The following is a 17,158-nucleotide window of genomic DNA, read 5'->3' as shown; positions in this document are numbered from 1 at the left end:
CTGTGTGCTCACCTGCCTGCCGTGTGCCTTTTGGTCACCTCCCTGGGCCCAGCTTGTGCATCTAAAGTGGGGACAGCAGCCCCTCCCTCCCTGGATTGATGTGCAGGTTAAGTGGGTGACGGGCAAACTACGGCGCCTGGCAGAATTAGGATCAGTAAATGCTAGCCACGTTTTCATTATGGCCAACTTCTTCCGTCCCGTGAACGGAGGCTGTAGTGCCCTGATCGGCCACCAGAGGGTGTTGCTAGCACGTGTATGGCGGCCACTCGTTTCCTGCCTGTTGGTAACAACCCATGTTTTTGTTTTCTGTTTTGTGATTTGCTAACAAAGCCGTTTGTCCTGTATGTGGTGGCCCTCTGTTTCCTAGTTCTAGACCTCTTGCCAAGCCGTGCAGTGGACACGCTTACTAAGTGTGTGGTCTGGGTGGGCAGCACCCACGTCTGGAGCTCTCATTTTCCAGCTCGCCGCTCCCTGGAGTGAATTGCTGTACTAAATTATGACAGACACGCAGAGGGCAAAGTCCCCCCTTTTGGTGTAGCGCCTCTTCTTCGTTGTAATTAGCGGTTGGAAGTGTCTCTCTAAGCTTGATGCGGGCTGTGGGTGGGGGACCGGGGCTTGGGCTCCTCCCAGTGACCTGCTGTCCTGTTACAGGAAATAACGTGCTGTCCCGGCACATGTTGGCCACCAGGCGAGTGGCCCGTTGGAAGGTGTGGGTCAAGTTTTGACCTTGTGATTTATCGGGCTGGTTTCCTTGGCAATTCACTAACTTCTCTGAGCCCTTGCTTTCTCCTCCATAAATTGGGATGATGATGGGGAGGAGGATGATGAGGGTGATGACGATTGGGGTGGGAGCATCGACTTCGCTCCTTCACGGGTCGGTGGGGAGGATCAAGGGCCCACAGACATGAAGCTCTGTGTGAGCGAAGGAGGCAGTATAATATTATTCTGTGGCTGGGTTGGGCAGGGAAGGTTGAGGGTGCTACTTTGGGCCACGAAGTCTTCGTGTCTCCCCTTCCCATGGCTGACGTGGGGACTTTCCTCGAACCCCCAGCTTTGGGAGCTCCGGTGCCTTTTTCTGCCTGGCCTCCCCTAATCCTGGGCCCTCTGCGCACCTGGCCCGCCCATGTGTAGTTCTGGAATGTGGCACTTCAAGGCTAGGCTGTCCACACCCACCAGGCATCGTGTTGTGCTGGGTATAACTTTTGTGGAGAGAATGCCTTTTTCTTACTGATTCCGAATCGGAATCTGTCTTGCTCTGCTGGTTAAACCAATTTCCTCTTTTTTTTTGTTTTCCTTCTTTCTTCTTTTTTGTTATCTGAATACTGTGCGCTTTTCTTTGTCATTCTAATGTTTCATTTGGAGAGAATGGCAGAGAGGCATAAGGCATAACGTCTCGTCTACCCTTGCCTGGCCAGCCACGTGTCTAATCACCTCAGAGAGAAATATCGACACATCATCAGCCGTGGGAAACGTTTTGTCCCGTGTCCAGAGTCTGTGTCTCCAGCTCAGTGTCCGCAGCTGTGGCCTCGCTGCTTCTTCCAGCTAGCGTTTGGCCCAAACTGCCTGGGGTCAATGTCTACCTCCCCGCAAGAGGGAGACCTTATTTTGTCCCTTACTTTACTATCCCTTTATTTCTAATACCTATTTAAGCGGGCTTTAAAAATTTCGTTTCTTTCTCGGATGCTCACCCGTGTGATCACGACTGTGGAGATCTCTGAAACGAAGGGTAGCTGGCCTTTGAATATGCCTGCCCAGAGCCAGGAAGTGTTCCTGGGTATTGGGGGATGGCTGGTTAGGAAGAGAGTCTGCAGCCCGCACTCTGCCTCCGTCTGTCCATCTCTGTTTCCTCGGACAGGGCTCCCCGTCTTTCCCCGGCAGGCTGGCTGCAGCCCTCAGGTCACCTGCACGGAAAACCTCTTCTCAGAGGTTGCATTTGGAAGCCCTCAGGACAGGTCTAACCCACGAACTTGATCTGTTTGGCCTGCACAGGTTGGGTTTTGTTTTGTTTTTGCAGAAAAATCTCATTCAGTTGCCAGTGTTTAAAACCCCAGAAATTCCAAATACAGATTCAGCTTTTTGGCCTCCTTTGAGCTGGGAGGCGGCCCCGTTCTGATGGGGCAGCCGTCCGTGTGCCTCGCTGCTCCTGCCTCCCTCGGGACGGGCCTCCTGCCGTGGGGGCCGGTGGCCTCGCCACTCCTGGGCAGGCTTCCCCGGTGGGTTTTCCGCGGACCAGGACTTGCTGTCTGCCTCCAAAGGCACCCTCATGTGCCTCCCTACCTTGGATTTGTTCTCCCCCTCTCTACTCTGAAGGCTTTTCAAGGGTTGTGCTCTGCCCTTGTTGGCTGGCTTCTAGTCCTCGTTTTGGGAGCTCCCTTCTCCTGCCTCAAGCTGTCCTACCATCTCCTGGGCCAGCTCTGCCTCCCCTCCTGCGAAGTCTTCCTCCACATGCTTTCCTGTGGCGTGTGGTTAGTATGTTCCTGTATAGACACATGCCCACATGCATGCATGTACAAGATGTGTTCCTTCCTAATTTGTCCGTTTCTTTTGCACTGACCGAGTGGCTTTGGAACCACGTAGACCTGAATTTGATCCTCTCGTACAAGTGATAGCATTCTTATCTGTAACAGGGGATAGTGATGTCTTCACGGCTTACTTACGTAGGAAGACCGCCTTGTACAGCTGTGTCGACTGCACACTGCACCAGGGCAACACATCTAAGGGGACTCATTCACCTCATATATTTGTGTATTCCTTATGGCAGCTTTCTGCAAATGGTAGGAAAGTGTCAATGTTTCAAGAAAATCAGTATATTGTGACCACTTTCTGACAGGGGGAGCTAGCGTCTTGAGGAAGGGGTGCATTTACCCCCTTTCTCCTGGAGGCGTCTGTTAGCGACAGCCCTGCTTGTCAGGATCACACGCGACGGAGTGTGAAAGTGCTGGCATTCAGAAAATGTTTGTCTTGTCCTCTTTCTGGAAAGCAGGGTTTCAAATACCGTCACGGAAGTAAGCCCGGAAGTGGAGCCCCCAACCCCAGGGTGTGTTGGGGGTGCTGGGACAAGAGCGAGGCTCGAGTCAGGCTCTCCTGGGCTCGCGCCCGCCCTCCCTCCCAGCACTGAGACCGAGCTGCACTTCCGTGGGAATCTGGAAGTGTTACCGAGTCCCGTTGACTCAAAGACTCGCGTTGTAGCATCGCTAAAATCAGGAGCTGTCTTACAGCCTGTGTGATAAGAAACCAGTGTGTCTTAGTTTATTTGGCAGCGTTTTCATCTTTTTTAGTGGTATGTAAAGTATCAGTGCCTCTTAAAATGGGTGTTGTCTTAGATTTGAGGAAATACAATAATAAAACCCATTTCTTAGGATGGCTGTAAGATTAAGTACAGCGTGAGCCTTGTGTGGTGCGGCTGGTGACGAGGGTTTAATTGATTTCAGCTCCCTGGTCTTTTACTTCTTCCTCATCGAATCGCCTGTGTGTTTGGTTACCGCAAGTTCCCGGTCATCGTGGTGACGATGATGATGTATGTGGCGCATCCACAGCTGGTGGAAGGTTCTGTAAAATAAATAAACTAAATGGAAGACAATGTCGTGTCCTGACCCAAGCCTCTTTTCCTGAAGATAAAAGGAAGAGGTATTTTTGATTGTACGAAGCTGCGCAATGAGCCTTTTTCATCACATTGGCTGTGACAGCAATCTGGCTTTATGTTGTTAAAATATTTCCACTCTTATTGGAAAGCTGCCAGCTCTTACGAATTTAATAACTTAAGGGCGAGTGAAAAACAAGAAAACAAAAATATTTAACTCTGAAAGAATTTGCCAGCCCTACTGTTTTCATAAGATAGATAATTTAATAGGATCTGAGTTTTGGCTGTTGAACTCTCTTTGAAGTTCATCAATCTGAGTAGAAGATAGTTACAAAGCAGAGGGTGATTTATACTAACCCAGAAGAGGAAAGAGATTTTTTTTTTTTTAAACTAAAGCTTTTAAATAGAGTAATCTAATAGTCTGGTAATGTAGCATTTTGTCTTCTTGTGAGCGTTGATAAATGTTTAAGCATGTTTAGAATCATCAGTTCGTGTCACATTTATTGAGTGCCTACTGTGTCCCCAGCGGCATCATTGCTGAGGGTAAGATGGACGGCGTTGGGCTGGGTGGGGCTCCGGCTACAGGGAATGGGGGCTCCGGGGGCGGAAGGTGCTTGACATAGACGTGGGATGCCAGCCCTTCAGAGCCCGTATCACCCCGCTATCCCACAGAGGTGGGCACAGGGACCTGGACTGACCCCTTTCTGCCCAGCCACCTCACCCCACCCTCCTGAGCCCTAGATTTCTCATAGGGTGTTTGGGATTGGATGGAGTTGTGGATACGTCAGGCAGGATACACGCCGCTTCTCAAGTTCAGCGTCCTTTCTGGAGGAGCCACACTGGTAGGCAGAGGTCTGTTTTGTCTGCCACGGTACTTTTTATTTATTTTTTTATTTTTATTAAAAAAAATTTTTTTAATGTTTATTTATTTTTGAGAGAGAAGGGAGAGAGAGAGACAGAGAGCGAGCAGGGGAGGGGCAGAGAGAGGGAGGGAGGCACAGAATCCAAAGCAGGCTCCAGGCTCCGAGCCGTCAGCACAGAGCCTGATGCGGGGCTCGAACTCACGAGCCGTGAGATCGTGACCTGAGCCGAAGTCGGACGCCCCACCGACTGAGCCACCCAGGCGCCCCACTTTTTATTTGTTTAACTTTGTATTTTGAAATACCTTCTGGGAGGTTTCAAAGATAGTACTGAGAAGTCTCGTATACCCTTTGCCTGATTTACTCCATTTGTTTTTTGATAAAATATACATAGCATGAAATATATCATTTTGACCGTTTTTAGGAATACAGCTTAGTGGCTTTAAGGACACTGACAGTGCTGTGCAGCCATCCCCACTGTGTAGCTCCAGAGCTTTCTCATCAGCTCAACCCCACCCGAGTTACGTCTTATGTAACTCTTGTGCAGTATCAGAGCGAGGAGTTGGTGTGGTACGATGTGCGCGCATAGTTCTGGTCCCTTCTTATCACGTGTGTGGGTTCGCGTAGCCACCCCCTCAGTCCACAGGCAGAAGTCTTGTTGACGTTTTGCCGGCGTGCGTGAGGAGTAGAGATGTTACCGCCCTATATGCCCTCTGTACCCTCCGCTTGTCGTTGTCGCAAATGTTTCTTCTGCATATATTGAGAACCACATCAGACGGACTTCTGCTTTTTGCTTCAACTGTCAAAAATACTTCAGGAAACTAAAAGAAAAAGGAAAATCTGATGCATTTGCCCGTATTTTTACACTTCCCTTTGTACTTTTTTCCCTTTTGATGTCCCAAGATTCGTTGCTTTATCGTTTTCTTTCTATTCAGGGAACTCCCTTTAGCCATTCCTAGAGGTTAAGTCTGCTGGACAGCGTTTTTACTTTTCCTTCCTCTGGGAATGGCTCGGTTTCCCCTTTATTTCTGAAGGACGTTTTTGCTGGATGTAGAATCGAGGTGATCACTTGCTTCCTTGCTGCACTCGAACAAGTGCCACTTCCTTCTGGCCCGCGTTGTGTGTGTTGGGAAATCTGCTGTCACTCAGATAGTTTCCCACATGGGAAGCTGTTCTCTGGGGTCCCCCTTGTCTCCAGTTTTCAGAAGTTTTGATTATCATGTGCCTTGGCGTAGATTTCTTTGGGTTTATCCTGTTTGGGATTCGCTGGCCTTCTTGAACGTGTGGGTTTATGTCTTTTGTCAGAGTTGGGAAATTTTCAGCCATTATTTCCCCGAATCCTTTCCCAGCCCCACTGTCTTTCTCCTCTTTTGGGACCCTGGTGCCACACAGGTTAGATCTTCAGTTATAGTCCCACACGTCCCTGAGGCCCCGTTCAGGTTTTTCAGTCTGTTTTCCCTGTTAATCAGATTGTGTGCTTTTCCTTGTTCCATCTTTGAGGTCCTTGATTTCTTTCTTCTGTCTTTTCCATTCTGTGTTGATGCTTGAAAAATTATGAGGAATGACTTTTTCTTGAATTCCGAGCATTTTAGGTGTAATGAGAGTCTGGATCCTCTCCGAATCTTCTGTTTTAGCAGGCCCCCTGACGCTGCTCTGGTGCAGACTTGGGGTGTTGCTTCGCCACTGCCAGTGAGGGTAGGTAGAACTCCAGGCTCCCTCCTTGGCCTCTGTTGATGCCTGCGGGAAGATGTGCCCCAGTACTGCTGGGCAGGATGGGGGTTCAGGCTCCCCACAGGGCCTCCTCTGACCCCAGCCCAGCAGGGAGTGGGAGGGGTGCTTCCTTAATTGCCTGGTCCGGGTGGAACCCTGCTCGGCCTTTGCCCACAGGGATGGGAGTGGGCAGCAGTGTGGTCTATGGGCTTTGGCTCTTGTAGGGTGGCTGTCGTCCTGAGCTCAGTGCTGGGAGAGGGACTGGGGTGGAGGGCAGGGTGGACGGAGGGTGGAGGGGCCAGGGCATTAGGGCCCCTGAGGGGAGGGGAAGGATAGGCGTGCATGATGTTTCTTTGTCTCTCTGTCTCCTGTGATGCACAGCAAACTGCTCAGTGATGCCGTTATCCTCAAGGGGAAGATAATGGGGCTGTCTCTGTTCTACAGGGCTCTGTATTATTTAGCTGTATTACGATGATTTTGATGATGATAGCAATAATAATAATACTAATAATAATATAAATAAAATAAAATGAAATAAAATAAAATAGAATAAAATAAAATAAAATAAAAAACTCTGTTGTAGGACCAGGAGACCTGGGATGCCTGAATGCTGTCCTGCTCTGGTCATGCCACCTTGAGTGTCCCAGAGGAGATGGACTTACAAAGGACAGCAGCAAAAGGGACAGCATGCCCTTGATTGTGTGCTGGGGCCGGAGCAGCCTGTGAGCTGGCTGAAGCATGTGACTTCAGCTCAAGGCTGAACAGACTGTTTACTCAAGGGCCTGAGATTTGTGGGGAAGTCCCCTTGGGAGCAGGCCAGCTTTAGCTCACCTGTGTGTTGCCTGTGGCCAGAGTAAGAGGTGGGACCTGTTAGCTCCCAGTGACCCTCCCCGGCGTCCCAGGGGCCTAACCAACCTCCCGGGACCTACAAACCCATTCTACTTCATGACCTTCTTCAGGGAGTGGGGTCAGAGGCTTGCTCATCTGAGGTCCCCAGACAGGGTGGTGGTAAGCGGGTGGAGTCAGAGGTCACAGACAGGATGTGGCTTTTCCTGGCTTGGAGTGTTTGCACATCAGAGTTTAGAAATGGGGACTTGCTTATGCAATTATTTGGAGATTTTCCTTCTTAATAGTATAGAGTAGTTGGCCAAAACTGGCAAATACTTCATAGAAATTGAACACTCAGACCCCAAACTTCTGTGATTTTCTTTGTGTTGAACGTGTGATTTTCTCTCTGAATTCTTTTGTTGAGGAGGAGTGCACAGTAATTGGACCTAAAAATGCATCCAAATTATAGCATCTTCATCAGAATGAGCTGACAACATAATTATGATTGTTTTTCAGGGTATAAGATACATTTTTTCATATTCGTCCACTATAAAAAATGAAAATAGCTCCCCTGTTGTTATTTTGGTGGGATAGCAGTTCTCCATGTTTGGGGGGAGGCAGTCTGATCTGCCACTCTCTTCCCACGTGTTGGCATTTTGCTTTGTGAGCATCTTTACGGAGGGCACGGTTTCCCTCCTTCTCGGAGGCCTGCGGTGTGTTCTCTCTGGGCTTCTGGAAGCAGCCACTCTTAAATCCAGGGTTGAATCAGGGCACCTGACCGGCTTAGTCTGTAGAGCGTGCGACTTGTAGTCTCGGGGTTGTGACTTTGAGCTCCACGTTGGGTGTAGAGATTACTTAAAAAGAAAATCTTAAAAAAAAAACTCAAGGTTGCCCGGTCGGTGGCAAAATAGAGCCCGCCCGCTGGTGCAGCTCGGGGCAGTCGTGTGGGCCTGTGGGCTGTTCCACGGCTGCGTTCCTTAGCGGTGCCGACCTTGGCAGGGCCACGTGGCTCCGGGGAGACCCGGGCCCAGGTCAGGTAAGGCTGCATTCCACCTTGACTCTGCGCTTCCCTGGCTGGGTGGCCGAGGGGAGGGCAGCCTCTCTGAACCTCCTGGGTCACGTGTCCTTACCTCTGCCCACACCTTGGGATCTCCAGGTCTAGCCTCCACCCGCGTCGTGGAGCGGACGTGCAGCAGGCTCTGGGGAAGCACGTGCTCCTTGACAGCAGGCAGCCGAGGTCAGGTGCCAGCCTTACAGTGTGGCAGACTCGCCCGACCGCTGAGCGATGGTGGCGGCTGACTTGCAGCAGCCTCCAGCACTTGGCCAGACATAGATGCAAAGGTAGTCTTATTTGTCTGGTCTCTAGACAGTGCCTGGTATGCCTGTGAGCGGAGACCCCTCCCCATAACTCTGTGGCCCCCGAAAGTTCTGTTGCGTGAAATGTCACAGAATTCTCCTTCTCCTGAAAGCGTCACAGAAACCGATAATCCGTACAGGTCTGTTGGGAAGTAGTTTCGCAAAAACCGTAAGATGCACCTGTTCCCTGACGTGTCCGCCTCCCCTGGGCAGCTGGGGCCTGCTCCTTGGGGGGCTCCCGCCAGAGTCCTCTCTGCCCCGGGGCCTGCAGGGGGCGCACCTGTGCCTGCTGCTCAGGACGTACTACAGTGAACAGGGAAGAACTTGATCAGTGGTTTGGGGATTATGCTCTTTGGAATGACTTTCATTTCAGATGCTGTTGGTTACGACGGTGAGGATTTTAGCCTGACTTGAAGGAACTCCACTCACGGGGTGTAGCCGAACCAGCTCACATCAGAAGCGGGTCGCAGAGAGTCTGGTGTCTGCTTCCTGTGGACCGTGACTCGGGCAGCCTGCTTGTCCTCTCTCAGCCTCGGTTTCCTTACCGGTGGGAGGGGGATTACAAACCCTTTTCTGCCTGAGTCATGAGATCGCTGTTGGGTCAGCAGGAAGCGTGTTGAAAACAACGTGGCCTCGTAGAAAGACAAGAAGTGTTGCTGTAATCTCTTCCTCTTTGAATGGGAAGCATTTTGGGCTCCTTAGGAATAAAGCATTTCTTGGAAAAAATAAAATATCGATTGACACTATTCACGAGAGTGCCACTGAAGAAGCAGTGTTCTGCTTTGTTACATTTCTGTTTCTGGTGTTGTTTGGTCGGGGACAGTTCTCTTAGGTCGCCACCCCTCCTGCTCGTTCGTGGAGAAGCCCTTCCTTTGGATCCAGAGGGGGTTACTTGTGCAGCTCCGGTGCCTGGTGGGGCTCCGTCCTCACTGTGGCAGTGGCCAGCAGGCTCAATGCCTTTCTTTCCTGTCTCCTCCTTCTGGGAGGGGAATCTTGCCGTGAGGAGAAGGAGGAGGAAAATAGGGGTGGGGGAGGGCAAGGGGGTGGAGAGCAAGAGAGAGTCTGGTGTTAAGATGGGAGAAGTAAGCGTATGGCAAGTGGCAGAGAGGAAGGATTGGTGTTCTGGAGAAAGAAGTTACTGGAACTCGGTCGTTGGGCGGGAGGGGCCGTTGCCTTGCCCCCCTGTCCAGTGATCTTCCAGGGTGGGCTGTGGCACCCTCTTGGCAGGTGCAGGCACTAAGGATGCACTGTCTTCGGAGAATTTTAAAGCAGTGACAACATTTTTTAAAAAGTTTAATTATTCTGAGAGAGAGTGCAAGCAGGGAAGGGGCAGAGAGAGAGAGAGAGAGAGAGAGAGACAGAATCTGAAGCAGGCTCCAGGCTCTGAGCTGTCAGCACAGAGCCCGACATGGGGCTTGAACTCATGAACTTTGAGGTCACGACCTGAGCCGAAGTTGGATGCTTAACCGACCCAGCCACCCAGGCGCCCCAGACGTCATAGCATTTAAGTGTTGGTCTGCTTTTTTGTTTTTCTATCTCCCTGATCCACCAATTCTAAACAGTGTCAGTGGTAAAGATACTGCCTGCACTGGGGTAGCCCACTCCCATGGGTCCCCTCCCCCCCCATCTGTGCCACTGCTGGTGCCAGCCTTCATACCGGCAGGAGTCAGGCCAGGTGGGTGGGTGGGTGAAGGTGCAGGTGGGCGGGCAGGTGTGGCGGAGGAAGCCCTTGGAGGCCGTCTTCTGGTGGCTGCACGTGAAATAGGAACCAAGGTCGGCGGCCGCACGCGAGGATGGGCGGTGGGAATGGAGGGGTCTGAGACATTTGTTCACCATCCACGGAGAGCAGGTGGCCTAGAGGTGGCCTAGGATCGCTGTAGATCCGTCCAGCCTCCACAGAGAGCACGTGGCCTGGAGCGTGTGTGCCTGCCAGGCGGCACGGAGAGGCCCCGTGGGGCTAGTGATGGTGAGGGCCCAGCCGTGTGGGTGACGTGGGCGCGGGCACGTGGTCGGTGGAGTGCTGTGGTTTCCTGAGTGCCTGCTGTGTTCCCACCGCTGAGTGGGCACGTGAGCTGCGTGTCCTGTTTCGTACCAGCGACCGAGGGGTTCTCACTACTCCTCGGAGATCGCCCAGCTTTACAGCACTCACGGGTAGGGCTGGGAGTGTAGTCTGGGTCCCTGCGGCTTCAAAGCCATTGTCCTGTCCATCGTACCAGTTCTTGTTGTCAAAAAAAATTCCAGCTTCTAATTATTTTTTGATCCTAAATTTAATATTCCTATCTGTACCTACAGTTATCTTATCCAACTAAAAATGAGCGTTTTCCCATTATGTCTTCCTGCCTAGAATAATGGGATGAACTCTAACAGACTATTAGTAAATATTTGTGAATGGTGGTACTGCTTTCAAATAGGAATTAAGTAGCTTAAAAAAATCAACAGATTCCCATTCTTCTGGTTTCCAGTCCCTGTGCCGGCCAGTGCAAGGTGTCTCGGCTCTTGAGAAATGCTATTTTGATCAATTTTTTCCTGGTACCTAATTGGAGAGAGCCTCGCTGGAGCACTTCATTGCTGTCAGTGCGGTGCATTCATTTGAAGGCTGGGTTTCGTTCTTTCGTGTTGCCATGTCGATGCCAGAATCTGGGCTGTCTGGTAGGCTTTGGTAACGGGGGAGTCCGTATCAGATGCTATCCGGGAGGGCGGTGGTTTTGAATTTCGGAAGAAAGAATTTTCTGGCAATTGGGGCCCCCTGAAGTTAGAAGTGAGCTGCCTGGTGTGGAGGTATCCACGAGAGGGATGCAGTCAGGTGGAGGCTGGCCATTGCTCAAAAGGGCAGCCTTCAATATTTTCCTTTGGCGACTGGAAGTAATCATTGTTTTTGTTCAGATGAAATAACGCAGTTTGCTTTTTCTCCCCCCGCTCACAGAGAACACGGCCATCTTCATGTGCAAATGCTGTAACCTTTTCTCACCGAATCAGTCGGAGCTCCTCTCCCACGTCTCTGAGAAGCACGCAGGAGAAGGGGTTAGTGCAGACGAGATCATCATTCCCCTCAGGCCTCTGAGCACTCCTGAACCCACCAACCCACACAAAAGCGGAGATGGTAAGGGGCCCGGGGTGCCGGGTGAGGGGCCACGGCCACGGATGTGCCTGCTGGTGACGATGGCTGTGATTTGCCTGCCAGCCCTTCGAGGCTGGGTTTCTGTTTGCTGGGCATAGAAACCCGGAAGGTTCCTGTCTCCAACAGTTAACAGTTGTCCAGTTGTAGGTCCGTTCAAAATAAGGTTGTGGTTTTGAATTCACTGTACCTGGCCTCTGCAGGTGCTTCTCTGGCTTTGGAAGGAAGAATGAACGAAGGAACGAATGAATGATTGAGTGAATGAAAGGCGGGGATAGTGTCCAACAGCGTAAAAAAAACAAACGAACCGTGAGCTTGTTGTCGGACGAGTGGGGGTCTCAGCCAGCTCTAGGACCTACCAGTTGCATTACCTGAGGCAGATGATATAGCTTCTCTGAGCCACACCATGCTGCCCTGACAAATGAAGAGAACAGGCCTGTCACCAGGTGGGTGCTGAGGATTGGATGACGCCTGGCACAGGAGACAATGAAGGGAAGCTGTGACAACATAACGTGATGAATGTGTAAGAATATATAATCTGAGACCCCGCGTTTCTGGACTGAGCGTGTAACCCTGGAACAAGGATCCAAATGGCAAAGCTTTGGTTCGCACAGACTCCACCAGGTTCACAGTCGGTGTGTGAAGTGAGATACATCTTGTCTGCAGCGTCCAGACATCTCCCACTGAATGGCGTCAGATGCGGCAGGTGGATGGATTAGAGAAACCATCTAGGCCCCGTAATTAGGTCCCCACAGACAAAGACAATGTGTAGCCCGGTAAGAGTAGCTGCAAACGACAGTGGGGAAAAAAAGCCCACAAAACTATTTTTATATGATGAGGGACAACGGCCAGTCGTCTGTGCAGAAGTGCAGTCTGTGGCCATCAGTGTTCCATCACAGGATTCATTAGCCACACTGATAACCGACTGCTCTTTCCTGGGAATATTCAGGCTGGCATTTCTAAATAGACTGGCTTATTGATCATCTGTCTGACGTCGTTAACAAGGAGAGAGTCCAGACAAAACATGTTTTGGTTAATGAGTCCCTCTGGCCGTTCCCAGGGAGCTCAGAGGAATACACCTGACAGAGGAATAAGTTGTTGAGAAGTTAAGGGAAGTTCTGCAAGTCACTGTTAGTGGCGGAAGATGAAACCGAGAGAACCCAGCACCTGAAACTGGTGATGGCGAATGAGGAGGAGCAGGAGAATCTGTGTCCTCGTCACCGGCAGCTGGTAGTGCTGTGTTCACGGTGTTTCAGCTCCATCACTGGCCTCGTGAGCTCTTTCCACTTCGAGAAAGCAGGACTGAGGTGGGAAGTCACACATGATCACATCTCAGCCGATAGCGCACGTTTGATTCTCTTTGCTTTGGGGACGAGGAGGGGGAGGGAAGTCAATTTGTCATTAAGAATCTACCCAATAGCTTGATTAAAAACGGGCAAAAGACCTGAACAGACATTTTCCCAAAGAGGGCATACAGACGACCAACAGGTGCATGGAAAGATACTCAGTGTCACCACCCATCCGGGAGGGGCAGGTTAAAACCACAGTGAGGTATCACCCCACGGCCCTCGGAACGGCTGCCCTCAGGAAGACAACAGGTGCTGGCAAGGATGGGGAGAAAAGGGAACCCTCGCGTCCTGTCGGTGGGAATGTAAATTGGTGCAGCCACTATGGAAAACGCTTTGGGGGTTCCTCACAAAACTAAAGGTAGAATTAGTAAATGATCCAGCAATCTCACTTGTGGAAATACATCCAAAAGAAATGAAGGATCTTGAAGAGATAGCCACACTCCCGTGTTCATTGCAGCATTATTCACAATGGACAGTCTAAGTGTCTGTCAACAGATGAATGGATACAGAAAATGACACACACACACACACACACACACACACACACACACACACAGAGGAATATTATCCAGCCATAAAAAAGGAGAAGATCCTGCCATTTGCAACATGGACAAATCTGGAAGATACTATCCTAAGTGAAATAAGCTAGACCCAGAAAGACAAATCCTGTATGATTGCACGTAGATGTGGAATCCAAAAGAGCTGAATTCATAGAATGAGAGAATAGAAAAGTGGCTTTCGGGCAGTGGCGGGATGGAGAGATGATAGTCTGGAGGGCACAAACTTTGAGGTGAATAAGTCCCAGGGATCTAAGGTGCAGCAAACAACATTGTATTGTATACTTGAAGTTTGCAGACAGAGTAATCTTAAGTGTTCTCATCAAAAGAAGAAAAATGGTTACTATCGTTCATTGTGGTGAGCATTTCACAGGGTATTATGGACATTAAATCATCTTGTACACCTTGAAGAAAACATATTGTATAACCTAAGTATATGCAATTTTTGGCTATCAATCATGCCTTAGTAAAGCTGGAAAAAAAAAAAAGAAAAAAGAATCTGCCTAATGCTAAGGCCTTCACAGTTCAGCCACGCCTCCCTCTGCCACCCAGCCTGGGAGTAAGGCTCATCCTTCCAGACCTCACTGGAGGATCCCTGATGACTTCCACATTCCCCACGGCTGCCTTCCTGTTGAGCAGTTAAGATGCCTTGGCTTGGGGAGCCCACGTGGCTCAGTCAGTTGAGCACCTGATGATTTCATCTCAGGTCATAGTCTCATGGGTCGTGGGTTCGAGCCCTGCATTGGTCTCTGTGCTGAGCGTGGGGCCTGCTTGGGATTCTCTCTCTGCCTCTCTCTCTGCCATTCTCTCGCTCTCTCTCAAAAATAAAGAAAATAAACTTTAAGAAAGAAAAAGACGCTTTGGCTTTCCAAAGAGTGTAGCTTAACGGACAGGTGGAACCAAAACTTTACTCAGGAGCTGATTTAATCAGAACCCCTGTCTCTGGGGTTGAACATCTGTAGACTCAGAAGAATGGATAAACTCTTTTGTAAAATTCATATGGCAGAGAGAAGTCACGTGGATTAACATGTCGAGAACTTTGAGAAAGCTTGTTACAAACCCTTAATTCTATTTTTATTCAGCTTTGCTTATTAAGATTTTCTTCCCACTAAAATGAAATGCGAATGAGGTAAAAGAATCTGAATTTTTCATTTCATTTCTAAATAATGAATAAATGATAAGAGAACAGATCTTCTGGAACTCTGTGCGTCAGTGTTTTCTAACACACACGTGTACTGATTTCCACCACCCTTGCCCTCGTTACTGATCTTAGTGAAAGAGATGACTGTTTGCTCGGGAGGCCATCCCGGGCCCCCCTCTTCCTAGGGATCCCTCTTCCTGTTCGTCTCCCTGACAGCCAGCCCACCAGGCCCGTGTTCCCCCTCTTACCTGCTCTGCAGTCGTGGTCCATCACTCTGTGGGGATGACCGTGTGGGTTTTTTTTCCCCTTCATTCTCTGAATGTGGTGATTTGTATGGATGCATTTGCATACCCAGGGTCACTTCCTGGGATGCACCCCGCTTGGTGACGCCGCATAGTCCTTTTTAATATGCTGCTGGAGTTGGTCTGCTACTATTTTGATGAAGACATTTATGTTTAGATGCAGAGATAACGGTAGGATCATTTCTCTGATGTCTTTGGTTTGGGAATCAGAATGGTTTGTGGCCTCACAGAATTAGCTGGGAAGTGTTCCCTCCTCTTTTGTTTTTTGTTTTGTTCATTTTTTTTTTTTTTTTTTGGAAGATTTTTGAAGTGTTAGTGTCCATTCTTCTGAAATGTTTGATAGAATTCACCAGCGAAGCCCTTTAGTTCTGGGCTTTTCGTTTTTGGTGGGAAGGTTTTTGATTACTGACTCCCGTTTTTTTGCTTGTGATAGGTGTACGAATATTTTCTGTTTCTTCTTGAATTCTTTTCGGTAGTTTGTGTCTTTCTAGGAAATTTTCCATTTCCTCAAAGTTATCTGATTTGTTGGCATATAATTAATTGTTCATAGTATTCCTTTAGAATTGTAAAAACCTTTTTTTGGTAAGATTAATACTAATTGTCCATCTTTCATTCTTGATTTTAGCTGTTTGAGTCTTCCCTCTCTTTTCTTGGTGAGTTTAGCTAAAAGTTTGTCAGTTTTTTTTTTTTTTATTTTATCTTTTGTTTTTCTGTCTCACCTCTTTACACTCTTAATTTCATTTTATTTTTTGTTTTCCTGCTTGCTGTGCATTTGGTTTGCTTCTGTTTTCTCTGGTTTCTTGAGTTGGAAGAGTAGGCCACTGATTTGAGATCTTTCTGTATTTCACATAGGCCTTTACGGCTATAAACTGCCTTGTGAAGGCTGCTTGCACTGCGTCCCATGAATGCTCACATGTTGTGTTTTCCTTTTGATCATCTCAGTGTATTTCCTAGGTTCCCTTCTGATATCGTCTTTGACCCATGGGTTATGTAGGGGTGCCATTTAATTTCCATGTATTTATGAGTTTTTCAAATTTCTTTCTGTCCTTTTTTAAATTAAATTTTAATTCACATACATTACTACATTAGATGCAATATGTAAGAAGATGGTTATTCTGTATTTTTATACATTAGGAAGTGATCACCATGATGGCTCTGGTTACTCTCTGTCACCATCTGTGGCTGTATCGAAGTTATTACAATATTATTGATTATATTTTCTATGCTATACTTTTCATCCCCGTGACTTATTTACTTTGTCCCTGGAAGTCTGTGCCTCTTAATCCCCTTCATGTATTTAACCTGTCTCCCCAGCCGTCGCTCTCTGGCAACCACCAGTTCTCTGTAACAATGAGTCTTTCTGTTCTGTTTGTTCCTTTGTTTTTTAGAATCCGTATATAAGTGAAATCATATATATTTATCTTTTTCTTTCAGACTTATTTTACTTAGCATGATACCCTCTGGGTCTGTCTGTGTTGTTGTGAATGGCAAGATTTCATTCTTTTTTTATGGCTAGGTAATATTCTAATGTCTGTCTGTGCGTGTGTGTGCATTGTGTGTGTATACATATGTATGCACATGTGCGTATATATACATATGTATGTACACACCCCCCACATCTTTTTTATCCATTCATCTATTGATGGACACTTCGGTTGCTTCCGTATCTTGGGTATTGTAAATACTGTCGCAGTGAATGTAGATATGGATGTATCTTTTCAAATTAGTACTTTTGTTTTCTTCAGTACCTAGAAGTGGAATTGGCAGATCGTAGGGTAGTTCTTTTTTTTAACTTTCTGAGGAAACCCCATCCTGTCCTCCACAGTGGCTGCACCAGTTTGCATTCCCACCAGCAGTGCACGAGGGTTCCTTTTTCTCCACATCCTCGCCTGTCTCTTGTGTTTTTGATTTTAGCCATTCTGACGGGCGTGAGGTGTAGTTTTGCCTTTGCACTTCCCTGATGATGAGTGATGTTGAGCATCTTTCCGTGTGTCTTGTTGGCCATCTGTAGGTCTTCTTTGGAAAAATGTCTGCTCGGGTCCTCTGCGCGTTTTTTAATTGGGTTTTTTGTTGTTGTTTTTTGTTATTCACGCGTGTGATTTTTTTATTTCTAATTCCCGTCCACATACTTTGTATGATTTCAGTCTCTGTACATTTATGGAGACTTGATTTTGGCCTAACATGTGGTCTGTCCTGGAGAACGTTCCACGTGCAGTTGAGAAGCGTTGATGTTCTGCTGGTGGTGGTGTTAGGCTTTGTTTTTACAGTGCCGTCCACGTCTTCCATCTCCTTGCTGATGCTCGGATTTTATAATTGAGGAATATGTGCTCAGAGACTGGGGGAGTTACGACAACACCCTC

The 17,158-nt window shown here is 48.5% G+C and overlaps 1 protein-coding gene across 12 annotated transcripts in view; it reads left to right on the top strand.

Moving 5' to 3' along the window:
* The window catches only part of ZFAT (zinc finger and AT-hook domain containing), a 253,317-nt gene that overhangs the window by 19,045 nt on the left and 217,114 nt on the right, over positions 1-17,158 (top strand). For 11 of the 12 annotated variants that reach the window (XM_042923645.1, XM_042923643.1, XM_042923644.1 and 8 more), the window contains exon 2: positions 11,258-11,434. In XM_042923645.1, coding sequence (XP_042779579.1) covers positions 11,258-11,434 — 177 coding nt within the window. Of the gene's footprint in view, positions 1-11,257; positions 11,435-11,652; positions 12,757-17,158 lie in introns of those variants that run through there. The other variant, XM_042923651.1, reaches the window with a different exon arrangement.

Source organism: Panthera leo, chromosome F2, assembly GCF_018350215.1.
Source record: "Panthera leo isolate Ple1 chromosome F2, P.leo_Ple1_pat1.1, whole genome shotgun sequence".
Taxonomy (NCBI): Eukaryota; Metazoa; Chordata; class Mammalia; order Carnivora; family Felidae; genus Panthera; species Panthera leo.
This window is presented reverse-complemented; position numbering and strand designations above follow the sequence as displayed.